General features: G+C 40.2%; 1 protein-coding gene across 1 annotated transcript in view; it reads left to right on the plus strand.

Annotated features, from left to right (window-relative positions):
- CTDP1 (CTD phosphatase subunit 1) overlaps positions 1–25,284 on the plus strand; it is a 187,743-nt gene extending 162,459 nt beyond the window's left edge. The window contains exon 13 of the mRNA XM_014606698.3: positions 24,249–25,284. Within this exon, the coding sequence (XP_014462184.2) occupies positions 24,249–24,390 (142 nt within the window). The 3' untranslated portion in view covers positions 24,391–25,284. The remainder of the gene's footprint in view (positions 1–24,248) is intronic.
- The last annotated feature ends 2,333 nt before the right edge of the window (positions 25,285–27,617 follow it).

The raw sequence follows: 27,617 nt of genomic DNA on the forward strand, positions 1-27,617 counted from the left end.
TTGCCCCCTTTGATCAGTGTTGGGATTGCCACCCTTTGGACTTGGAGGATCATCTTCTTCAGGAACGATCACTCTTCTTGGACTCCCAACTCCCCACCCCTCCGGGACCTCAGTGCCTCCCCGACTAGTCTCCTTAGCTCAATGAAATCCGCCCTCCTGAAGTCCAGGGCTGCTGTCTTGCTGCAGGCCTTTGCCACCCTGTGCTGGATGGTGAATTCCAATAGGCGATGATTGCTATCACCCAGGTGATCGAGCACCCACAGTCCCCTCACCAGGTCATCGCTTGTGGCCAGGACCAGGTTTAATGAGGCATTTCCCCTGGTGGGACCGTGCACCTCCTGGGTTAGATGGAGGTCCTGTAACACAGCTAGGAACCTACGTGAGCAGTCAGACCTGGCTGACTGCTCCTCCCAGCAAATGTCTGGATAGTTTAGGTCACCTGTGATGACCACATCCTTTGACTTAACTGCCTCCGCGAGCTGACCTGAGAATTCCCAGTCTAGCTCTTCTCCCTGGTTGGGTGGTCTGTAGTAGACCCCCACCGTTAAGTCCCTTTCTCCGCGACCCCCCTGTATTCTGATCCAGAGCCCTTCAGTCTGCCTCTCCTCTGACCCAGTGCTGCTTGTTGAGAATGTGAATTGTTCTTTGACATAAAGTGCCACACCCCCGCCTTTCCTCCCTTTTTTTATCCCTTCTGTACAGCCTATAGCCCTTGATGTTCACCGCCCAGTCGTGCATTGGATCCCACCATGTTTCAGCGAGCCCCAGGTTTGCAGAGTCAGAAAGCTCCCTGAGAGGGGAGGGGTGGGGGCCCCCTGAGAGGCCAAGCTGGGAAAGCTCCAGGGCTGTGACTGGAGAGCCCAAAAAGACCCGAGAGTGGAGTCCCCTTTGAGGGCAGTCTCACAGAGCCTGGTAAACCCTCACTGGTGAGAGACGGGGAGAGCTGTCTCCATTAGACCCAGAGCTGGAATCTAGGCGGGGTGCCTGAGCAGCAGACAGTGCTCTACCACCAACCCCAGCGGTGCTGATGACAAACAACAGCAGAGATAAAACTTCAGAAGGTGGCAGGCGGCATGCTGCCGCACCGTGGCAGAGGCAGCGTCCCATGGTAGCAAGAGGCAGCAAGCCAGAAAGCAGCATGAGACGGCACACCTCTGGCTCACCCTGGCCGGTCCTACTGCCTGCCCCAACAGCGGCGACGGCAAGCAGAAGCCAGCAAGTCGAGATTTTTCTCAGTGAACTGAAGAGAGCCACCTCTTCCCCCATTTTACTGGGCAAGGTGGCAATCTTCTGGGTGGGGGAAGTTCCCAGAAAGAAATTTGCACCAAAAGACCCAGAGGACTGGGTGTTTATGGTTGTTATTTGGGAATTTTCTTCTGTTGTTTGGGCTGTCACTTTGTATTTTTGAGGTATTTAATAGTCAGGGTATTTTATAGGTGTTATGTTTGCTCAGGTTTAGTTATTCCCTCTTTCACATTTAATAAATATTTATATACTATCAGTATCCAAACTGCTTGTGAGTAGGAAAGTTGGTTCTTGTAGGACCCCCAGTAAAGGTGATATTTTGCTAGATTTTTATGTGGGGGCTGTTGCCAAAATCCCCTAAACTTGGACCCAGCTCTTGTCGGCTTTCTGCCCAGCTGTGGTAGCAGAACATCTGTCTGTTTCAGCGTACAGTTACTGAGTCTTATGATTTCTCTTGTTTACATATACCTGTATGCTCTTTTGTATAACCTGATTGGCTGTGAGTGTGATTTCAGAGCATCTGACTGTAGACACTGGCCTCTACTCAAAGGAATCCTATAATTTCTTGCATGAGCCAGACAAAAGGGTTATGCTTATCTGAGCTAGCAAAACCCCTCTGCAAAGAGCTGGCAAAGCCTGGGGAAGCCGGTTGCAGCTCAGGCACCCTGGGCCACAGATTTGGCCTATTTGGTGCATCTCAGCCTTTTCTGCGTCCAAGAAGCAGACAATGGAGAGGGGTTTGGGGCTGAAGAACACCCTTAAATATGTGAGTGCACCCTGGCATGTCACAGATTCTGTCAACCTTATTATGTCCTCAGAAGTACTTGTCATAAAAGTTGTAAGTCCTAGTATGTAGAGAGGTCGCAATGATCCTGTGAGAGGACACCCTTAAGCTTGGCCCTGCAGTTTTAACTTAGGCATTTCTTAACTTTCCACCCTTCACATTCTTCTAGTGTAATTCGTGAAGGAATGTTTTTTGTCTCTAAAATCTGATAAATTCAAGTAAAAACCAGCAAATAATGAAGATTAGCTATTTAACATTCTTTTTCTCTTTATCTTTTAAGCCACAGTACTTTTATAGTTCATGGACACTAAAAAAAAATCTGGGCAGGAAAGTTTTTTGTACAAAATATTTGGGGCTACTTTGCCTTTTTTTTCCTTCAGGTTCATGTCCATTAAAATGCTACAATATTTATGAAAGGAGAGTATCAGATATTTCAAGCTATAGTTAGCAAACACTGAAAAAATTGTAGATGTCATTTAAATTTAGTTTTGGTTGAAGAACAATAATCGCTAGAGAAGGGACAACAGCTAAGAAGCAATACATGTTCATCTCCTGGGTATCTCTGTCTCTCAATGAACATATTTAGCCAGTATTGCTGATTTAAAACAAACAAACAAACAAAAAACCCTGCAGAACAGCCAGAACAGTCTTTAAAAGACTAGGTGCATTTTAATAGCAAAACAGAGGTCATGAGGTTTTGAAATATTGATAATATGAGGTGGTATTTTGCTTTTATTCAGAGTTCTTTGCAACAGCATTTTAAGAATATTTAGCAGTAGTAGCTAACCTCTGAACATCTGCTGTAGCATTCTAAGAGGCCTGGTTTTATGTAGTTCCATGGCCAAAGAATTGATTTTCATTTTTTTTTTACAAATTGTAGTCACAAAGTCGATCTTCAGCTCTGTGCAAAACAGCCAGTGTGATAAACTAGGAATTCTGGGGGTCAATTCAACAAGTGCCAGCAGAAACAGAGCACTATGAAAGGTGTGAATACATAGCTAGCTGCATGACATACCACCATTCATGCTGGTATGGTAAGACCAGAAGAAATACTTGGTGTTAAATCTTTAATTATGTTTCAGTAGTATTTTATAAAAGCCTTGAAAAGAACAGCTGACTCCTTTCTTTCTCTCTAGCTGCTTTTTGGGGAGGTGAAAGGTATACAGTACTTTAAAAAGCTTTCATTCCTTCTCTGTGGAACTTGTCTTTTGCATCTTATACTCAGAACACAATTTACTGGCACCTGATTGAGTCATAATGGTCTTGCCATGCCAGAATGAATGTCTGTGAGATCCAATGTTTCAATTATTGGTGTGCGCACACGTGTGAAGTGAAGATGAAAATCAGCTGCTTCTGTCTTCCATGGTCTGATGTAGCCACCTCAGTTTCACAACAGATTGAGGATTCTCATAAAATTTTAGGCCCTGCTGATTTTGTGATTGCAACTAGAAGAAATATGTGGAACAGAATTATTTTTTAAGAGAGGTTTCCTTGTATATCTGAAAAAGGAGTAACCTTGTTCAATTATCAGACGGCCCTTTCCAAAATCTTACACAAGTAATGTATTTCTAGTAAATAAAATTCACAATGGAAAGTAGCTTTCAACTTTTGTTTCCATTACTCCTTGATATAATTCAAGCACTAGAACTGGGTCAGGAAAAGAATTTTGTGGTTGCCTATTTTGAAATTTGGTTTGCGGATTTGGAATGAAAGCCAAATTTTCGCACTAGTTTAAACAGGAATGCAGTGCAAGTTTTCAGACCATCCACCTAATAAGTTGCCCTAAGGGCATGGACCCTAGCAGCCCTGAGGTCTGCAGCTGACCAGTTTACTTAGTGGCCTGCCCTTAGCAGTTGACCCAGGAAACTGTGGATCCCCAAGAGAAAAGCAGATGACAAGACAGGCTGCTGAGAATCTAGGAACAGAACTCCCAGGAAACAATGCAGAACTCTGTCCAGCATGCTGCATGAATTGTTTGTGTCAACATGCCGGAAAAATCCTGTATAAATGTGTCTTATTGGAATTCTTAGTCTTAATAAACACATTTGACCAAAAGAGCAAACAAAAGAAAGACTGATCAGGAATTTACAACACACAAATCTGTTGAAAAAAGGTACATGAATTTAACTGTTTTACTCATGTTTCCAGTCCAGATTGAATCGTGCATCACATCAAATGAGCTTCATTATCAGCAGGGATCCTGGTTTTCTTTGTTTTAAAAAAAAAACAACCAGAATTCACTAATTGAACCCCCCCTCCCCCCCAAGACCCATGTTTTTCCCCAATTAAAATGAAATGCCTCTGTCTGTCTATCAGCCAAACACAAAGTTTTATTGATATATTTACAATTTTAAAGCAATTTGGAAGCTTACCAGTGCCTCAATCATTATAATAAAATAATTTCTAAATACCTATATATTTTGGCATTTGATTTTGGTTTATATATAATGGAAAATCAGAGCTCTGTCTTCCCCCTGTACTTACCAGGACATGGGTCCAGCTTCAGTTTCCCCCTCCCCCGCCCCCACTGTTTTGTGGTGCTGAGCAGTCCTGATATGCCAATGCCCTGCCCCTGCCCATGCTGTTGCCTCTCACTCCTGACCTGATGCCCTCTGGCCCCAGCCCCCCAGTGTGTGGTGCAAGGGTTGTGTGGGCATGGGCAACACCATAGGTTATGCATTGGGAGGGTATGGGGGACATGCCCCTTTTCCCCCCCAGATTTCTACACCCACAGCAGGGCATGAGCTGGAGCCTGACCAGACCAGCACCAGGCAGGGGCTGCCTCTACAGCCCAGCAGGCGGGACCCAGCATGGGAGGGTGGAGTGGGGTGAGGAGACTCAGTGCTGCCGCCACCGGGAGCACTGTACCACCCTGGCCACCAAGGTGAGGTACCTCCTGCCCACTGCTGCAGTCTGGGGAGCACAACACCATGCTGCTGTCACAATGCCTCACCTTGACAGCCGTGGCAGTATGGTGCTCGCAGCAGCACTGAGCCTCCCCCGCCCCACCTCCCCCAAGGACAAGTCATTTGTGGCTTCATCCTGCTCTCCGGCCAGGCCTTGTGGCCACACTTACCTACCTGTTCTGGTCCTGCACCCCAGGCACTGTCCACTGCCCCAGCTTGATAGTGCCCCCAGCCCCAGTTTCCAAACACCAACCCCACCCCACTCCCTCACTCGCCATGCAGGCTTGGCATGAGCTACTGCCATCCCCTCAATCTCCCCACAAGTTGTGTCCCCCATTGTGTCCCCCCACACATCACCTGTTTCTCTGTCCCCCATGTGCCACCTATGTCCCCTCGTAGACTTACCTGCAGGGAGCTACAGGAGTTGCTCTCCACCACACTGCTTGGCTGTATTGCTGGCCGTGTGTGCGCGTGTGTGTGTGCGCATGCGTGCGTGCGTGCACATGCATGTGGTGCCACTTGCCTCTGGTTCTCCTTCTGTTTCCACCACCTCCAGCCTCAAGCAGCCCCTTTGTAGACTGTGGATCACACTTGGGCCAGTCCTGGGGCTTCACTATGCAGCTAACATTAAGCCCAAAATGGTGGGGACCTTGCCATGTGTTCACTTTAAGGTGCAATGGGAGCCAGCCCCAAAATTATTGCACATAATAGTGGCAGCATTATTATCTTTTGTGCTGTGAGCTAGCTGGTGATAACCAGAGATCTGGGTTTTCTGGTTCCCATGGAAAAATGTGGATTTTCTCCTTTAAGGGGGGATATCATGGATTTTTTCCTGTAAAGGAGAAAAACACACCAACATTAGCATCCTTTTGCAAGCAAGCACCACGAGCATCGAGGCGATGATCATCTGATATCAACTTGGCTGAGCCAGTCGCATCGTCTGGATGTCTGGCTCTAGACTCCCAAAGCAAGCTTTATTCTCCCAGCTCAATCAAGCTGCATGGTCAAGAGGAGGGCAGAAAAAGTGCTTCAAGGAGTCTTCAAGGCCAACTTTAAAAATGTAACATCAATATCAACTTGTGGAAGACTATCACCCAGGACTGCCACAAATGGAGGAAGAGTCTTTTGCAAGGATCTCATTATTTTGAAACCTTATGATGACAACTGGAGATGGAAAAACTGGAGTGGCAGAAACAGCATGTTGTGGACCGACCCAAGAGCCCATAGCCATCCACCCTGCAGAGATACGTGTGCCTAAGCTGCAACAGAGTTTGTCAGTCCTGGATAGGCCTCATCAGCCATCTTCAGATCCACAGATAAAACAATTGTGGAAAGACGATCATGCTCTACTGCAAGGGATTGCCAGTGATGTTAATGACTACTTACCATGATCCTGGGTTCTCTCTGCACTAGCAAGTAGAAAGCTGGGTGCCCAGTGAATTAGTGGGATCACCTGTTTATGGGTCCCAGCCTTGGGACCACACTTGGGCCAGTCCTGGGACCTCACTATGCAGCTAACATTAAGCCCAAAATGGTGGGGACCCTGCCATGTGTTCAACTTAAGGTGCAGTGGGAACCAGCCACAAAATGATTGCACATATTTTGTATAATAATTTTATGGCTTATTTCCTGTTTTACTGCATCATTAGTTTCCTGAACCTGTGGCCAGGTTACTATCTAAGGTGTTATTAACTGGTTAATCTCATCTTAAGTATGAAGACTGACATGGGCCTAAAAATCAGAAGATGTAGATGATAGTTGCTATGTATGGTACTGCTATCCAGCTTGAGCTAAAATGAGTTCTTCACCTATAAAATGATGAGACTTATCCATCTTATGGTTTTTATGAATCTGAGTATATTGGATGCATGCTGTCAGTCCAACCAAGCTAAATTTGGGGCAGGATCTGGGTAGGAAAATGAAATTAGCTTTCTTATGACTTAGGCCATCCTTGAAGAAACAGAAGAACATCACTGCTTTAGTTGCATGTCCCATAAATGATGGCACCTGCTTCAAGAGCTCTTGATTCGGTTAGCTGTACCCTTTGCAGGACAAGCTGCATCTGCCTTGGTAAGGTAGCTTTACAGTCCCTTTATACACATGGAAGAGCACGCTGAAGCTAGACCAAGTCTGTCTCTGGCACATGCTTGGAAAGTGTTGGAAGTGTCTTCTTTAAGAAGACATCAGTTATGTTAAGAGGCTTTCCCTTACCCAGCACACCTAAAAATCTTACACCAAAAGTAGCACACTTGCAGTTGCAGGAGAGAGTTCTGTAGTTGACTAGAGGGGTCCATTGCATTGGGAGAGCATGGACAGCAGTTTCTCCCAAGCTGAGCTCCTTGAGTGTGAATAATCTAGCCTGCTTCTCTCAAGTAATGCTGCAAGAAACATGTGCCCCCTTTTTAAGGGAATATTTTGAAGTCTCGTAACGGGCAGACAATAGCATTTATATGACCTTGCTTTGTCTGCCAAAAAATATCAAAACATAGCCTTTTTCATGGAAAATTTAATAGAAACAAGACAAACAATTGCCATAGAATTCTATTATAAACTATGCATAGTATTTAGCATTAACATTGTAGGAAGATCAAGTTATATCAGATAGATGTCTCTCTTCATTACTTGGCTACATTACGAATATGCAAGTCTCAATTTTAACTACAGGAGGAACACCACCTCCTTCTAACTTGTTTGACAGAGCAGTATTGACATTGCTAAAAATGTCCTGGGTTCTTTAAACGATTTTTCATTTTTTGGCCTTGCTTTGATTTGTAGCTAGTGTGCTAAACCATATACCTAGACTTTCTGAAGTGTTTCTATATTTCTTTCCACCATACTTTTGAGGATTCTGGTCAAAGTAAGATATGCTAGAACACATACAGCACATGCAGGAAAAACAACTTCCTGGAATGATGATTCATAGTAGCGATGTCCTTTTTGGGGGGGGAGTTGTTTTGTTTTCTAGAAAGGATCAAGCTGGAAATTTGAAATAATTTCAGAGCACAATCTGATAAGATTAACCATCTGTTTTCTGTTTCTTTTGCCTGCCTTTTCTGCTAAATTAAGTAGTTCAGTTTTTTCATGTATAACATACTGTTGTCCAGCGACATGACACATATATTGTAAGCTGCTTATAATGTAGCATTGAGTGAGAGTCATTGTCATTCCCTCCTCCTCCACCTCTGGCTTGCAGATACACGTGCTGAAGAATGCCTCCCCATGTATACCTGCAAGTCCAGAAGGGGGAACATAACTCTAACCAACATACCCTGCTGCAAACCCTTCTTTCCTGTGTAATGCAGCTTTATGCAAGCAAATGAGTCCTTTTGATTATATCAATCCTTATCATGTAGGTAGTTTAACTATGCCAGCAAAAAAATTCCTTTTAATGTATATCATTCCTTTTGATGTATATCAGTGAATGTAATGTAGTTACATTGGCAAAGTCTTTTTAGGGTTGACTAATTTGATTGAGTTGCATTTAGTAGTACAAGGTATCGGTCTCTTAGGTTACATACAGTCGAAGAGCCCAAGACTGAGTTGATTCAGTCTTTGCTGGTTAGTCTAAACTGCATAGATTGAACCAATGAGCAAGTGAGCAGACATTCACTGTTGATTCTGGGCATCCAGTCATATGCCTGCAGTGGCCCAGGCCAGAAGCTGGTGGGGGAGGGGGAGGGTGCTAGAGCATACCTCCCTGCTTGGCTGGAGAATTCCCTACAAGCATTAATCACATGCTTTGTATTGTTCATCATACTTCATAAAGTTTAAACAAATTCCATATCTTGTACTTCTGAGGCAAGGTTATTACTTAAAAGGTTACTACTGTCAGTGAATGAGTATGCTAGGAACATCATGGTTTTTCTGTACGTTTCATATATTGGCAATTAATCCTCAAGAATACATCAAAATAATGACAAGATAATGGAAAATCCAGTAAAAATTTATAATTTATGAACTTGACTAAATCCTCTAAACAGTGTGGGTGACTTAAAGAACAATCTCTAACAGCTAATTATTTAGCATACATATGCAGGTTGAGCATCTTTGGTTTACAAAGTAGCTCAAGCACAGTTATGGAAATGAGAAAAGAAATAAATTCAGTATTTACTTTATCTGAAGCTGGGAGATAAAAAGGGAAATATGATTCGGCAATTATTTCATTTTTCAGATAGTAAGGATTTAACATCATCATGTTCAAAAGATAATCTACTTTTTCCTCTGAGCAGTTACCTGTGGTTTAACAGTAAACCACATTGAGGCAACAATGCCCTCTGACATAAGTGAAGCTCTCAAAAGCATTGCTTTCATTCTCCTTGTCTACATTGCTCATGATATATTGAGATATATGTTACTTTGAATGTATTTGCCTAGCTCTTTCAAATTATCTTTGCATTTCAAGGTGTTCCTACTATTATCTTAAGGTTACAAAAGTTGTAATTAAAGTTTGCCAAAACACAGAAGAGTCAAAGCAGCCAGAGATATGATTTTGAGGCTCCAGTCAAAAATAGTTTGTAGAGCAATACGGGGCGGAATGCTTTGGTTTTTTTTCTGTCAACTGAGAAATTAATCAACTTTTCATTCTCTGGGTAGCTACAAAGTAGGAGTGTTCCAGATTTAAGATTTGTTTCCCCTAAAGTTCAGCTTTTCAATGAAGGAGCAGAACATCTTTAAGTCCTGTGAGGGTCCTTAATGCAGGTCATATATTTTATACTCAAAGAGATACTCAACAAGTAAATCACAATTTGGAAAATGATTTAAATCAGTGCAAACTTTATTCTTTCTCATTTGAATCAATATATGTGTGATACAGTTAAGTTTTACCTGTGGTGCATGAGAGTGGCAATGAAGAGAAAAATATTTTGACAACACTACTGCTGAAGAAAATGAAATGAAAAGACGCAATTCAAATAGTATGTAGTTAAGATAGTAATGATGGTGAAGCTAGATTCTTTAACAAATGAAGTACCAGTGATGATTGATTACAAGGTTTCATTACTCATTATTATTAACAGACAACTCTAATCTTCCAGAGTACCAGAGTTAAGAAAAATAATAGTAAACCTATTAACCTTATTGAAATCCAGAGGCCTTTCATTATTGTCTGTTTTAAAGCCTGTTTGAACATAAACTTGAGAGGTCATTATTAAACAAGTTAATCCTGTTTCTCAGAATGCAAAGGGAGAGAGATTCAAGTTAACTCAGCTAGCAAGGACACTTAATATTCAGTCTTTGTTAGAGTGGAAAAACAAGACAGCCTGCGAGTCCAGGAACAGTACTTGGAAAGATGTGATAGTGCTTGCTGTGCTTGTCTGGATGTAAACCTTCAAAAAGACTTTTAAATTATAGAAGTGGCATAGGAATATTGGAAACCAAAGATGTTTGTCCACAGCAGTGAATGTATATCTGGATGGAATTTGGAAACCTGTAATAATTTTGTTTATAGCAGACTACCATTCTTCTTGGAAGTTACAAAGGGAGAGGCGAGAGGGAAGAGATTAGACATCAAGCTGAAAAGCACTACCAACCTACAAAATATTTTCCATTTCCAAATGCACAGAATCTCTTCCCCATTATGCAGCTTTTTATGAAATCCACAAAATAGTTATGTAGCTAATTTTAGTGGACGCCACTTTAGTTCTTCAAATGTATTTGAAGCTAAATTACTTATCCAGCTATTGCCATACCTAATTAATTTTCTCTTTCAATTTTCTCAACACCTAGACAATAGGAGCAAAAACCTCTGAGAGACTGATATTAAGATTTTAGTCCTACAGTGCTTTGTAGCTCTGGACCTTAACACTGTAGACCAGTGATTCTCATCCAAGGTGCTATGGGTGCCTCACAGGAAACACATGATTCATAAAATAAACCCTGACATTTCAAATAGAAATCCTTAGTGTCAGAAACCTTGTTGTGGTCTTCCTGAATTCTTTGCAACAGAAGAATTGCCCTATTATTTTCCTGCACTCAAAAAATGAGTGAAACTAAGAGCTAGCATTTTAAGGGGTGTCTTAAGCCTGAAAATGTTGAGAATCACTGATGTAGACTATACTCTTTTATGCTTTCTTAGAGAAACTTTCTAACCGACACAATACTTGCAGTGCAGTTTTAGTGGGATCATTAAGGCACAGACAGAAGTGCAGCTCCCTGCTGTAACTCATAGTGCTTCCTGCAAAGTGCTATGAGTTACAGTAATCCCCCGGACCCAACAGACATTCGCTGTTGGGAACTCATGGGAACTCCAGTCCATGTGCCCCACCCTCCAGCTCTGGCTGAAAAAAATTCAGGCTGAACTCCCTCAACTCTCTTCCCTCCCTGTTATTCTTAAGACAGCACTAGGAGCAGGGCTCAGTTGCATCAGCCCAGCTCCCAGCACATGCAGGTAGACATTAATGAAGGTGCTTCATTTCAGAGCATCTTCATTTGAACCCTCATGCAATAAGGATTCAGATTGTAGTGGGATCAGGCCCTTTTCAAGCACTGTGCAACCATGCACTTGTGTTTGGTCAGGGCTGTAGAGCACTTTCACAGACAAAATCTGTCACTTCTGTCTGTGCCTTTAGGCTCCATTTACCTCTTTCCATATGATCTCCGGGAAAAGGTCATTCTTTTTGTTTCACCACTCCGCTGTCTTCAAGTATTCTTTCAAAATTTAAATTTGGTCATTATACCTTTCTTATACCACATTTATAATTTTAAAATTGTTGTAAGTTACTTTTTAAAGCTACACGTTGCTTTTGAAACTCCAGCTCATAGACAATTAGAAATAAGCATGGAATGTTATTCTTTTCATTGTCTCTGACAACTGAAAAATGCTTCATGCAGGGCAAATAAATCTGAATGCTGACATTGCTACACTAAAATTGTAAGCTAAAGGTATGGGGTAAGACCATCTGAAATGAGTTAAGGCAGAGTATGTCAGTTGTAGGCTTTAAAGGAAAAATTGGCAGACTGGTTGCCATGCATTTTTGTCTGAACATTAGCTTGTGCCACCAAGGGACATCCATTCAAAAAGAACAGCTTGGGAGGAATGGGTGTGTGTACAGATAAGGTGAATAGATCTTTGTATGTGTTTATATAAAGTAGGATAAAAAAGATTAAATGTCTAAATGTATCCCAGATTTTTCTATTATGAAAATATCAGATGAGCAGTGTGGAGCTCTGGGTACTGAAAAGGATTTCTTTTTTTTTGTTGATGTCCTACAAAATATTTTGAGTGATTGTGTTGTGGTCTAAATTTGTTATTTTTGCATTTTCCTTTAAAGGAACATTTTCAACTTTAAAAATGTTGTAAACATATATAAACATGTTAATTGTTAGTAGCATGGATTTTTGCAAGAAGTAAATAAAGGGCAAATAATAGGAACTGATCAGTTTAGAGATGTAAATTACTTGATACTGCTTGGTTTACTTATTGCTGTTCTATGTTAGAAAATGAAAGACAATAGTCTTGTAGTGTTCAGTTTTCAGACAGGTGGATATCTAATTATTTAGGAATGACCATTTTCACTGTGGTTATTCTACAGTATGGGAACACTTTTATTGATTCAGATTTCTTGACAGTTTACATTTACAAAGGGGAAAATTTGGGTTAAATTTTGTAATATTGCAGCTATATGGTGCATTAATTTATGAACTTTTATATATTTTCTGGTTTTTGTGAACAACAGACTTAATAAACTAACTTGCTGACTTAACATGTTTTGTTCAGTTTAGTTATGTTAGAATTTGTATTAGAAAACCCATAATGCTGTTATTAAAATAATATGTTATAAAGCTTTCAACAGAAACATTTTTTTAATGTTAGAGCAGGCTACAGTTCCTACAAAGTTTTAAGCCAGCTATCCTGGATGAATTCATTTAAGCACAACTACAAGAAAAATAATTTGATCATTTTGCTATTTAAAATAGATACATGCGCTCTGTCAATTAGAATTAAAGTGTTTCTGACAAATTAGCCTTTTTCTAAAGTATGTTAAAACATGCAAAACAGAGAGACTTAATAGCATAGATCTAACTCTAGGATTAGTTTCAGGATGCTGGTAGTCTACAATAAGTATTCTTTGTATGTCATTCTATAGTCCTGCGGGAATTGCTGGTTAAGCTTATAAGACAAAAAATGTGAAAAATATGGTGGGTTTTTTTCCTTTATTGAAAGTTACCATGTCTGTGTTAGTATTAGAATAGATAATCACCAAACATTTTAGTAAGCGTATATGAAAGGCATTGCCAATTATCTCATGTCAAGGAAATGTAACTGAGAACTCTAGCAGACCTACTTGAAAGCCTAATTTTCTTGCCTGTCTTACAAAAATTGTTGATACTAATGGCATTTGCAGTCAACAATCATTTCATCCTCCCTCTTTAACCCAGTTAGCCAAGCATCTTGCCATGGGGAATTTGTAATGAGATGTGAGATAATATTTTCTTAGTTCATCAGTTGCAATCCATGCTAGTTCAGTAGTGATTTAATGCCCATATTGTAATGCCTGGCCTATCCAAATGAGTTTTGGTTATCTCTCAATTTCCTACTGAACTGGGGTCACATCACAAACCTTACTATCATTATTCACTCTTTTGTGGACAAATTTGCTAAAAGAACCTAGAGACAGAAGCATTCCTTCCAAATCAGAGTTCAGGAGCATGACTAGGGTAGTATGAGGAATGTGACACTCCTGTTCCTGGGTTTTAAGTGTCTGATGGGTGGATGCATTGGGAAGAAGGATCAGTCACCAATATCAGTCCCTTGCTTTTCAGAGACATTAAGGAGCAAATCTTTTACTCTGCTCTGTGAATATGAGCCATCTGGAAACCCCTGACTAACGTACCAGAGAGCCTTACACTAGTCGAGCTGATCTTCAGATTGGTAGAGTAAAACAACAGAATAGATTCATAACACCCCTATGATCCAGGCCTTTGTAATTGATCGAGGGTAACAAGCTCATGAAAATAAATTTAACTACAAGGCTGTGAATGTCCTGCACTTTCAAGTTCTCTTGCATGATGCTACAGTTCTGGGATTACAGTAATTCCTATGGAGCTGCCACAGACAACCGTTCTTTTGGAGGGTTTGCAGCTGTACAATTCTCTCTCCATTTCCTGATGGTCCATCTGTGTCCTGGAGGAGGACAGTTGCAGATCAGTTGCCAACTCCTTTTCAGATCCGTTAAGCACTTCTATTGTGCAGGCTGGTACAGTTTATTAAACCATCTCTATGGTGAATTCTGTTAAACTGCCTTGAAAACAACAAAGGCTTTGGATATGTTGGGCCTACTTGGGATTTCCCTACTTGAACAGGATTAAGTTATCCATAGCCACTACACAGCTCCTAGTTACTTTCCACAGCTGCAAAATTAAGCTGAACAACACAGCTTCCATTTTAGAGTAAGACTATGATTTTTTTATGTTAATGCTTACATTAGTACAATCCAAGTAACTTTATTGTTTTAAACAAGAAAATAAACTGAGTGAAAGTCTGCAAATGGCTTCTGGAAGACAGTAATTGAATCTCTCCATTGAATTTTCAGTAATAGTCTAGCAAGTGTCGTGCTCAGTAGGCCTGTGGAAAGCAGTTAGTATTCACTTTGAATTAGGCCAGTTCGGGGAACAGTGATTCGATTCAGTGATTCCACAAGCCCCAATTCCTGCCCGCTGTCTCAGCCACCCCACCCCCCATGTCTGCCCTGCACGGCCCCAGCATCCCGGCACTTAATTTAAAAGGCCCACACTCACCGGCTCCTGCCAGGTGGGGGAAGAAGGCAATACCTGCTGCTGCACGCTGCATGGGGGGGGGCTCTGTCACAAGACCCCAGAGGCCCCAACAGCTGCTGCAGCAGCTGGTGAGTGTGGGGCTTTCTTTTAAAAAAAAAAAAAAAAAAAAGAACTGGGACACTGGGGCCAGGCGGGGCAGCCATTGACAGGGCTAAGAGAGCAGGCATGGGTCAGGGGGGCTGGGGGAGCAGGCAGGGGATGAGGCCTGGCAGGGGTCCCCCCCATGGTCCCTCCCCACCCCCCCTTCCTCCAGCCTCCCGGCCCCGCTCCCTACTTACTGACATGGAGTCTGGGTCCAGCTCCCTGCTGCAGCGAGCAGGGACTGCCCAAATCTCTCCAAAGCTCTCCGAATCTTTTCCAAATCAATTCAGAGAGCTTCAAATCAATTCAGACCTTTTTATTGGTCTCCTGATTCAATTTGGATTCAGAGATTCGGCTGCTGAATCAGACAGAATTGAATCAGTGCCCAAAGCTTCACACAGCCCTATTGCTCAGTTTGAAAGGGGGAGAGGTTAAGCTTGAGAATGGTAAAAGGGTATGTTGGTAAGGGAGCAGTCAAGGATTCTGACTGTCAGGTGGAACCAAAAACTGTTCTGATTTCAGATGCAGAAGATGCATGCTGATTACTATGGAAAGCTAAATCCATTTAATCTATCGACTTCTTCTGTGTTATTTGCACAAGCAGCAGCCTTATAAAAATTAAAGCAACATATAAATAATATCTAAGCAGTTTTAGAAGTTACTGGAAAACAGGTCAGTTTATGCAGATTTAGAAGTTAACTGTTCATTAAACTGTCATTTTCCTGTTGATAGCTAAAGTTTACTTTTAAGGGAAACTTCTGTGAATAATTCTGTGTTAGATAAATATTTTGCTGAAGATAATTTTTTTAAAGCAAGTATTCAAAAGAGTGGGTGAAAGTACTTGTTGCTCCTTCTTTACTTAACTGACACTTCACTTAATAATAACAGAGCCTGTCTCAGTAGGAAGTTATTTTGATGCAAAGCAGATCTGACAATCTGCTTTTCAATCAATGGAAAGTATAACAAATAAATATTTCCAACTTCATCTATTTTCTGCGAACAGCAACTATAAATAAAAGCACTACAATAATAGTATTATTATTATTAACAAGTACTCGATTTTTTTTCCCCATTATTTCCATTGCCTTCTGTTGCTGAAAATGATTCTTTAAATCAATGTAGCAATAATAAAAATGGTGAGGTTGGGGTTTCTTGTTCCACTGTTAAGTATGTTCTAGATTGTATTTCATTTACACTTTTAAATCATTTTAAAGGATTTAAATCCGATTGAACCTTGTTATTATTTGTTTAACTCACTAATCTCGCTCTCTCTCGTCTCCCCTGCCCTTTCTTCCCTACACACTGTCGCTCTCACATATACTTTGTGTTCCCTTGTTTTTCATTCTTAGCAAATGTGTAATGCAGTATGCAGATACTAAATGTGGTCCATGCAGAACTGAAAGCCAGTATCTATAGGCTGCATCCCATCACCTTGTATAATCTTTGACAAATGGATTCTTGGTTTTTAAATTATCTTAATAATCTATGGTCCCTTGTCAGCAGAGTCAGTATACTTATATTTATCCTAGAGGTTATTACTTTAGAACAAAAAAGTATCTAGTAATCATAATTCAAGGTTTGGTCACCAAAACAAGTTACCAAGAGGTAAGCTAAGGGTATAAACATACAGTACATCAGGTGTTCTAAGGCAGTGTTTCTCAACCAGTAGTACACATACCTCTGGGGGTACGTGAGACCCAGGCAGGGGGTATGTGGGTGCTGCAATTTGAGTTTGGCACCCCCACCCCCCGGCTGCTTGGAGGCATCTTTGTCTGCTTGGGCCAGAACTTCCAGCCACCGCCCCTCCTGTCATGTCCAGTGCGCCAGGGCTTTCACTCCCCAGTGTCAGTGTGCCAGGGGATGGGGAGGGAGGCCCCATGCAGGCTGCTTTGCCCCGGGCCATGGTCCAGAAGGAAAAAGCGGAAGTCAGCTCGTAGCGGCGAAACTGGAAGTGCCACAGTGGGACTTCCGGTTTCACTTTTGCTGCATCAATCAGCAGGGAGTATGTAAGGTGCCAAAGGTTGAGAACCACTACTCTAAGGTAATGATGTATGTGTTCCTATCCATGGCAAATCTAGTTGGTTAATGCAAGTGAAATATGCCCATATTCTCCTTTTGCAAGGAGGGAGACTTGGTCATTATGCATATCTCCCTCAAACATCAGCAGTTTAGGACCCTGGCTAGGCCTAAATTGTTTACCATTGGAATCAGCCATTTTTATCAGTTACAGAAGGTTTTTTAGGAGGAGAACTGAATGCCCATGTGTAGCTAAAAGAAAAGGGCAGGATTGACTTCTAGAAGGAAGCCAGTTCCAATGTACCCTTCTTGCTGGTATAAAGTCCGTTTCTGCCTTTCTTATGCCTATATTAAGAGACTTGCTCTGCTTCATGCTTAGCATGATGCCATATCTCATTTGGAAAGGCAGCCAGAAACAACACTTCGACCATGGAAGGGTACACTTTCCAGCATGGAGCCCCAGTGTGGCTCTGTAGAGAAGCGGTGACCATAGGCACAAATACGATTATCAGAGAACCATGAGGCTAACTGACCATTTGGAACTTAGTGGCCCTGAGGGAAACTGGAATAGCTCATTGAAGATGTATGATGGAAGCAGTAGAGGAGACAAATTTACCATGTTTCTCTCTCTCCTTTTAAAATTCAAATGAATATATTGCTTTTTCATAGGTTAGACTTTCCCAGACACTAACAAGACATGTTTACTTCCAGATGCGTTACTTTTAATATAGTTTAGTTATTGATAATTGTTTTAAATATCCATTTTAATGTCTTGGACATCTATAAAGTTCCTTTGAAGTTTTCTCATTTCTAGTGCAGAAAGAAGAGAATTGTTTTCTTGAGTTGATACCACAAATTACTTTCTTAACTTGAGAATTACAGCTTCAGATGCTTAGATGCAAAATGGAGCATAAGAAAGCAAGTTATTGTGTGAAACCACAAACTGGGTCTACAGTTATGAGTGATTGTTACATAAGATAAGCATTCAAGATGAAGATGAATCAAATATGAACTGTGTGTTTTCATGGTGTGGGGCAGTCTTTTGAGTTCAAATTAAGTCCAGTCTTGTGGACTACATATTAACTTACAATGTAGGAAAATATTTGCATATGCTTAAGTTATTTATTAACAGTAAAATTAAGTTACCTACATAAAGCTGATATACTTTCTTTGTCAAAATGTCATTAAGCAGGAACCCTACTGGTGGTTTAAAGCATATTAGATTATAGCACAGAAACTGGAAATAAGGTGTGATCACAAAATTATGAAGAAAATATACTTTTAAATTGCTTGTTATGCTAATAGATTGTTCTCTCCTGGGAATATGCTTCTTATCTCTAAGGGATGGTAAATGATTTGAATGTTGTTACCTCTGTCCTCTAAATTTGCAAGTATAAAATGCAGCATTAATTTACTGATGTTCTCCGTCTCTTTCCTCTACCCAAGCTAGCTCTTTGTTTAATTTCCTGCTGCTAATTTAAATGTTTTTGAATAGGTGTGAAGCTGAAGTTTACAGTGTACAAATTCTGAAAGGTATTTGTATCTTAATGAAAACAATGCACATTCTTAAAAGGAAGTTTTCCTACGTTGTAGCAGAAGATTGATATAGGGCCTGGTTTAAATTGCAATTACTGAAACTGTTACATGTGGATTGTCAAATGTAATACATCATTTAACCCAGGGGTGTCAAAAACACAGTCCATGGGCTGGGGCTGGTCCATGGAACCCTGTGAGTAGGGACTGGTTTAAATAGTGATTTCTCATTTTTCATGAAAATCACAAAATTAAGTTATTTTTCACAAAAAATGTGATTTGCGACAAAATGCCATGGTATGGCTGCTTGCTGGGGAGTTCCCCAAGCAGACAAATGGTGAAATTTCATTGCAAAAAAAAATAGCTGCTGCAGGTTGTGCAACGCATTCCCCAGCCAGCAGCAAAAGCCTAGCAGCCCAGGGGAGGGGTCCAGGGGGTTGCAAAAGGAACAAGGGAAGGAAAGAGTTTGGGGATGGGTAGTGGAGGGGCTGTTTGCTACTCCAGATGAGAAAACTGGGGGCACAGGGGGGTTGGGGCTGCCTGGCCTCCCTCTACCCCCAGCACCCCAGTTTTCCTGCCTAGAGGAGAAAATAGCCCTACCTGGTGCAAGGGCAGCCTGCCAAAGCAGCCCCCAGGCACTCCCAATCCCCCTGCACCCCAGTTTTCACACCCAGAGGAGCAAACAGCTCCTCCCCTACCCATCCCCAAGCCCTTTTCTCCCTCTTTCCGTTTTGCAACCCCTTTCCCCCCACCTCTCCTGAGCTGCTGGATGGGGGTATGGTCTTTTCAGCAGTGATTAGAGGCCTTGGGAGTAAGGCCTCTGCTGCTGCAATTAAACCTGGCCCTAAACCTGCACCCCTCAGCCAGCCAGGCAGCATGGGGGTGGGGACAACACCGTGATCTGGCTATGAAAATGGCAGCCCCCACCACGATCCAGTCACAATATTAGTGAACTGGGCCTGCAATATAATCATGTTGTATACTGATAGTTAGCTGTGGTTGTCTTCTCCCCTCTCCCCACCAGTGAGTGAGGAGGTTTTCAAATCTTGGTTAGTGGAGCTGTCATTCTATGCTTTTCATCAGAATAAGAATAGGCAGAATATATAGCATTTAATCTTCCAGATTTCCATCAAAACAATTCAGTGCAGCTGAGAGGGAGGAAGAAGTGTCAGCAGTGTCCCTTAAAGTTGAATGAAAAGTCATTTGTAGCCTAGAACAGTGTTCTCTAATTAATTATAGAGTATTATGGATCCATCCATTATGAGGGTTATACATAGGGACCTACCTAACCACTGGCAATAGAAAGAAATTTTCAGGTTTGGTCATAGCCCAAAGAGCCAATTTTGTAGTCATTTTGCAGTGACCCCACCCCTCCGGGCCGATTGTTAGAGAGGCCCCCGAGGGAGGAAGGACAAGGGGAAAACCATCATCTTGATTGCTGGCTGCCCTTCGTGCCTCCCCCTTTCAGGCAGGTTGCAAGGCTGGGTCACAGTGGCATCAAGGACTGCTGGCTCCCACTGAGGAGCCAGCATTTATTTTTATTAAGGTTTGTTTTTTTGGTTGATTTCCTGGGAAATTGTGACCAATGCCATTTTTTGTGGTTTCCATAAAAATCACGAAAACATGATTTAAGTAGATCCCTAGTTATACATCTGCATTATTTTAGAATTGAGATTAAGATCTTTCCTCATTGAAACTTAGTCAGTAGATGATTGCTGTCTTTAAATTAGAAGTCTAAGATATTCTCATGTGTGGTCATTTCCCCACTTTTTTCGATCAATTGATCATATGACAGATGAATACTTGCCTACCTTTAGAAAAATGTAACTGGCATTGAGGTGCCTGTTCTCCACAAATGCTTCTTCCCCAGGATCCCTACTGTTGGTTCAGGTGCATTCCAAACCCTGGCATTATGTGCTGGTTCTAAAAGCTTTTTTGTCTTGCTAGCTCCTTTACTGCAGCATTTGCAAATCTCAAGGGTAGGATACATATACAGTGATTGCTTTTTAAATGTTTCTTATTTTATTTTTCTAAAAGGTAGGCTATTACCACTTTCAGCTGGCATTCCCTATACTTATAATTGTAAATACTGCTGTACTCACTATTATTTTAAGCACTGCTAAGAAAGTACACAAGCTTTTTATTTAAATGCTAACTACTGTGCTGCCTTCGCCCTCCATGTCTTTTCCTTGTAATAGCTTTCTTTATTTAGATTTTAGTTTCCATTTTTTTTCCCTCAACTTTTTATAGTTGTGTATTTTATGGGATTTTTCTGGTATATTTCAGTTTCAGAATTAAAAGATTATTGATGTGACTTACCTTTCTATATGAGTGCTAAAAAGAATACCTAATTCTATAAGTCATTTTGCCCAACTAATGGGTATTACTAATGGGGAATGGACAGCTCTGCTTTCAAAGGCTGAAATCGGCATGAAGTGGGCAAGTAAAACTCTAATTGCCCATGTTTGCAGTTTTTAATGGAAATGTTCAAAGATTTCTAACGGGGATTTTTAGCTAGAGTGCTTCCTCATTTGGGTTGGGGCTAATGTATTAATGATCTCTATATACTATATGTTTGAGAAATCCCTTTCAATTTAATGTTAGGCTGCATTTAGTATATTGAATCTCCTTTCCCTCCCACCCACACCTGAGGTTACATACAAGAGCAAAACATTCAGGCCAGTACCTAGCAAAGCTTTGTTGCCTTGTTCCATTTCATTGTATTTGCAGTTTAGACCCCAAAGACCCCAGCAAGCACCTGAGCTCTTCAGCATGACTCCCTGTTTCACTACCAGCAATGGAAAGCAGATTTTTCGCTTCTTAGTCAGGTAACAGGTGTTGTGGCTGCAGCAGTACTGCTAATGGAGGGCTTTTGGTCTCATCAGGAAAAAAAAACAAATGGCGTGCTTCAAAGGTCACCAAACTACTCTCAGATAAAAGCCCCGTCAAATCAAAATATCTGGTCTTTACAGGACTTAAGGCTTCTTTGCCCAAGGGAAAGCTGCAGTAAGAGCAGCTGTAGTATAAAATCCCCCTTATAAATAAGAATGAATAGTTAATTTGAAATACAGATGAGTGGTTTAATTGATCTGGATCTCTGTTAGGCCTACATGTACAAAATGATTGCACCATAGTCTGTTATCAGGGTATGGTGGCAGAGCAATGAATCGTCTTGCTGTGGATTCAGAGATGTTAGTGAGGCCTTTCTGGACTTTCACCAAAGGCCACCCCAGTCCACCCATCCAGAACCCAGCTGGTCTTTTGGGTTTAGGACTCAAAGGCAGCCAAGGATGATACAAGCTACATTGTTCCATTGTGTGCCACTGGCTGCAGAAATTGGTGTGTTTTTAACCACACAAACCTGATTAGCTGCGTAAGTTCAATTGAACCTTTGCTAGGATTAGTATGTTTTTGAAATGTACAGTTAAAATTATTTTCCAATGCCCTTTTACCTTTTTACTGAAAAGTAAAATATTAAACATCCTAGTACTATCTGAGAAGCAAGGATATTTTTGGGTGATACCTTTTTTTCAGACCAGCTGCATAGCTAAGAAAGATAAGCTTAGACAAGCTTTTGGTACAAGGTACCCTTCTGCAAGAAATGGCAAAGTAGATTTTTCTTTAAGCAGGCTTATAGGAAGGATATACCTATGATCTCTCCAAACTATACAGTTGGCCTAATAAAAGATAGCACCCCCCACAAATCCTTGCCTCTTGCATGTTTCCTGGACTGTCTCAGCTACAGCATCAATCCAACACTACCTGGGACTGTTCACCATTTCAAATATTGCATACACATGCCAGTAAAACCTTGGAGAGCTTTCATACCCATGAACGTGATTCTTTTAGGAGTGGATGATGCACTTCACCTTCCTGAAAATTCTCTAGAGAGACTCAGAAGTTTGATGTGCAGACCAGCAGTACTAATCCAAGCAGACAGTGACCTCTGCACATAACAGGAAGAAACAGGTCAGCCTGCTGGGAAGCATGCAAGTTTATAAGTTAGGCAATTGTCAGTGAGTCCTCTCTGACATAATGCCTCGCTAGAAAGTTCAACAGCAAACGGGTAGATCTGATTATCAACCCCTAAACAAAAAATTGGCAACATTTATTTTCATGCAGAGGCCTCAGACTAGATATCTCCCCCACAAGAGAGAGCTGCTTGTACACAAAGTTAGGGAAAGGAAAATCCCACTGGGGCAGTGTACATGTTCACCCTTTGGACAGAGGGATAGTAGTTTGGAGAGTTCAGACATGCCTACCTTCCAGGGACTCTGTTAAAGAAAGAAATTTGCAAGATTTTGGATCGAAGTTATTTATTAAAGACTGTCAGAATTTTTCCTCTGAGATATATACCCAATATCAACCATAGCATTTCAGAGCTAGTATATGTCTTGCCATCCCAGCTGTGTACCTTCATCCTCTGAAAAGCACAGTTCCTCCCACAAACAAGGAAAATTAAAAATTGTAGTGGGTTTTCTTTTTGCGTGTTTACTACTATTCCCAAAGGAATGCTTGAACTGTCATATTAATAGACCGTCACCTTGTCTGTTTAAGGATGTTTTCTTTTTATTTAGTAACTGAGGATTTATAAATAGTCTATCAGTCATTAGTTATTTTTCTAGAGTATGGCTGTTTTTTCTCTTTAAAAGTATTTGCTGTCTTTAAGCAGTCATCCTGTAGCTTCTTGCATACAACATACCCTATAGTAAATACACACCTTGTTTTGACAGACAGAATGAAGGGGAAGAAAAAGGTTTTGCCAGAGTTATGGCTACATGGAGCAGAGACATAGCCTAATTTTCAACTTACTTGCCCTCCCTTTTTCTGCTTAACTAAAGCAGAAGCCCTATCTGCTGCTGTAGACTGGTTTCCATGGATGAACATATGATTTGGAAAATTACTAAAAAGTCTCCAGGGGTTTGAAACAGGAAGGGAGAGACCAGGAGCAACTAGCAGACAGCAAAAGCTTAGCTTAGTTAGTGAAACATAAAGACAGTTAAAAAAGAGTTGGTTATTAAGTGGCAGAAATCTTTCTCTGCAAGATTTCTGTGGCCTTTCTTTAAGTGGTAGCTGAATAGAAACAGGAAAAACATGCTTTTTTTCACTTGTAGATCAGATGTGAAACCACAAAAGCAGGTATGTAATCCTGCTTTAGAAATTTGAAAGGAGAGGTTAATAGGTCCATCCCATCTGGCTCCATATCTAAATACAATTCATATTAGAAGGGTACAGGAATACTGTCAGGTATGGCAAAACCTTTAGGTTTATCACTGTTGCTCATTTTTTTTATCATCTCCCCACTCTTTTGACAGTTCAAATATCATTCTTGTTTGTTGCCATTTTATTTATACCTGCTGCTCTGTTTCCTAGTGAGGAACAAACTAATATAATTCCATTCTACTTATTTTTGCTTCCTTATTAATATATTGCAGATTTTAATTTTCCTCATCAGTTCAAATGTAATTGCTATAAAAAGGAGATATTTAGATGTTGCAAAAATTAATATTAAGACAGAACTTGCCCTGAAAAGTTGCCTTTATACTATTTTATTAGTAGCATTCAGCTGATGGATTTGTTTCCAGCTAAAGAGGAAAAGAAGCTACCAGAAAAATTTCAGAAAGCCCTTCACACTTGTTTTTGTTTTCTTTTTCAGAAAAGTGGGAATAATAAATTAACAGTAGTGCAGATTTACAAAGCCACAGCTTGCACTGTATAATGGCGATTACAAGATTAGATAAGTTTATGTTAGTTCTGTTGGGAAGCAAGTGTTTTGCATCTTTTTCCAGATCTGAAAAAGCTTCAAAAACCTTAAGCTGCATTCTTTCTCTTTTTGGAAAATAACTACCTGTGCTACTGGACAATCAGATCATATTGTTTATGTATGCTATCTCTTTCCTCACTTACAGAGGTCACAAGCGCAAACTGGATGAAGATGATGCTGCTAGTGAATCTAGTAAAGAGTCCAGCAATGAAGATGAGGAAGGAAGCAGTTCAGAGGCAGATGAAATGGCAGCAGCACTTGAAGCTGAATTGAATGACTTCATGTGACAGTCATCTAACAGTGGGGATTTGTCATTATGTTTTACTCTTCCTAACAGATCAGACTTCAGATGAGCCCCTTATATCAGTACTCAATGTTTTTCCAAAATACGTGTGTGTATATTTTGCTAAGCAACCCAAGAGGTGACGTGTTATTTTACAGAATCAGAAAATAGATGTTTTTAAGGTGTTTTACTAAAGGAAAATATACTTTTTTAAAAAGGAAAAGTATTAAAGGGGACTTGGTGTGCTATGCCAAAGACATGAGCTCTGCAAAACCTTCATATACTGGATGATAATACAAAGGTTTATGATTTAAACATACAACTTTTTAAAAAATACTGAAATGTGTGGTTTAGGAGTAACAGGCTTCAAAAAAAAAGGAGATAAAAGGAGATGGAATTGGGTAGATAATACAGTGGAACCTAATGATGTGGTCATCCTTTTTTTTTCCACAATTAAATACTATCAAATATAAAGGATTTTTTAAATAAAGAACAATTTATATTTGTATAGGAAGAGAGAATGTGATATGCAAGCATTGTGAACTCTGCACTTGACCTTGACCTACCTGTTACTTTCTTCTAAGAGAATACATAATGATCTAATGTCATGTTTTTAAGTTACTTTGTGAACTAGTTGGGTTCTTTAGGGAGACTGTTTAGATTAACTTTGCCTCTCTGTAACCTGGAATTTTAGCACAGCATACTGTGTGATCCTGTACTGCCATAAGAAGCTTATTCACCCATCTGTGTTGTTTTTGGAAGGAATGAGTGCTACTTCATTCTAGATAGCATTTAATTTCTTTGAAAAGATATTTGATGTAAAGTTTTTGTATATTCTATTTCATATTTGACCCACAAAACAGATTTTCTTTCATTTAATAAAAATTCATTTTGTAAATCGTTTTCATTTTCATGGGTTATAAAAATAGATTAGAGTAATTCAGCTGTTTCTATCAAACACAAAACAACTCACTTCCTAAGCTTTGCCTTACTCTCTATAAAATAATTATACATATAATCAGAAACAGCAGCAAAACTTCAGACTTTTTTTGAAGGTTTCAAATATCCTGTCTTACAGTGTGCCGCACCTTGTAATATTAGTCAAGCAGGCAAATACAGAGCAATTACAAAACAACTTGACCAAAAGACTTGACTTGGGTCAAGTCTAAAAATGAGCGTTTTATATTATTCTTTGCTTTAAAAAATGCAATATTATTTTAAAATGCAATGTTATTTTTGCTAAGATTCATGAAGAATATAGAAAATAAGTTGTATCCAAGGTGCAGATAATATAATGCATAGTAGAATACATACATTCAAATTTATTTGAAGAAGCCAAAAGCATTAAGTAGCATCTAAGAAAAGAGGAAATAATTTTAGTTATGTTTTATTCTGATTTTTTTGGACTAGGGAAAAAATACATTTTTTGCAATGCAAAATCTTATGTTGATTAGGTATATGCAAGGCACTGCAGCCAAATGATAAGAACTGTGTTAAAATGAAATAACACTTGGATTCTACTATTTGCTTTCAGGTATCTAATTGTTGGATTTCAGACTGAATACATTGATATTCATCAGCCTAGTAACCCAGACAAAAACTGCCTGCTACCGTATGTCAAAGATGAACTTTTAGCAGCTGTGTCAGGTTTAGTTGTTTAACCTCTTAAAGAGTATGTACTGAATTGAAAAATTTGCACCTTGTGATGGGAGTTGTACTAGTTGTTATCCACGTAGTATTATTTTAGCATCAGCTCCAGAACAGATTGTCTGTTCAGTTTCCTTTATTTAAAAATTGAGCATTACTGACATTGCTGAAGAGTTTGCTGTGTTGTGTTTGCTCTAATACAGGACTGACATCTCCATTTGACCACAGGTTTTGCTGTGCTTGATAGCAAAGGGAAATTAACTTGAAGGAACTGTAAATAGTATATGGAAGTGGCACTGAAAGAGATCAATTTGATATAAGACGCAAGGCTTTTATTTAAAAAAAACAAAAAAACCCTAGGGATTTCTTTTCTCAACCCTAGTTTTTTAGAAGCCAGATTCATGCATTTTCTGAGTAACTTTTGCTGCAGATAGTGATCTCCAGTCCCTAATTTCAAACCTTTTACTAAAATAATGTAACATACTTGGGAATTATTTTTCTGTCACATCCCCACAATGTTTTAAATTTTTTGTTATCCTCTGTCACAGTTATTCTCAGTGTTTCATGTGCTACAGACAACTTGTGGGAGGAAGTGGGAAAGAGAGGAGCATGCCTCTGTAACTTACCTCTTTTTTTGACCGGCTGTTTTTCACCATTGTTTGGTTTCCAAAAAATGTAATTCTGTTGCCTGTTGGTAGTCCGTGGCATGGTTGTCGAAATCTTCATGGGCCAGTACAGATTAAGAAGATCAGGACAATAACCAAAATATCATTTAAAATGTAACTATTCTAACAAATCTGAAAGTCAGCAGAACTCAAGATTTTTTTTCCATAAAGTAATTTGAAACTGTCCCCTCCATCCATTAGCCTGCATCAGAAAGTTGTCAGAGACCCAGACCAGAGTATTGTCTTAGTGATGTATTAATTATTACCACTACTAACATTGATATATAATGGCTTTGAATGGGAAGAGGAAAACTAAAAATAGAATTTGAAGAAAGCTTATCATTAGATGCTGTAGTCAAGCATGCTATACCCCACTTACCTTCAGAACTGTTCAGCTTCACTAGGATACAGAGGCTGATTCTGTGGCCACCCATGGTACCCACAGTAAATCGACAGGCACAAAATAAAAACTAGATATTTCTCCATACACAGAGCTTAAAACCATATTTTTCCAGTATGAGTTGCTTCGATTTTAAATTAAAGAAAAGAAGGAACAAAGTTAAAGACAGCATCACGGGTGTTACATCCTTAGTTTAAGGCTGCCATAACTGGAAGGAATAACTGCTCTATCTCCATAGCTCTCATAAATTTAAAGGCCCTGCATTGTCTTTCATACATACTCCAAATAGTGCATTCCTGAATTGAGTTTGCATCACTGATCTGCCCTATTATGCCCTCTACTGCTCCAAAATCTGCTTGTAATAATTTGGGGCTTTCACTCAGTCATCATAATCTCTTCTCCTTTCCCTCTGGTGCTGTAGTATTTTTTTTAATGAGTGGAAGTAAGCTTCAAGCCACATGGCCTTTGTGATTATTTAGCTAGAGTATCTCTAGAGTGTAGTTCTGATATGGGGATGAA

Source organism: Alligator mississippiensis, chromosome 3 (genome assembly GCF_030867095.1).
Source record: "Alligator mississippiensis isolate rAllMis1 chromosome 3, rAllMis1, whole genome shotgun sequence".
Taxonomy (NCBI): domain Eukaryota; kingdom Metazoa; phylum Chordata; order Crocodylia; family Alligatoridae; genus Alligator; species Alligator mississippiensis.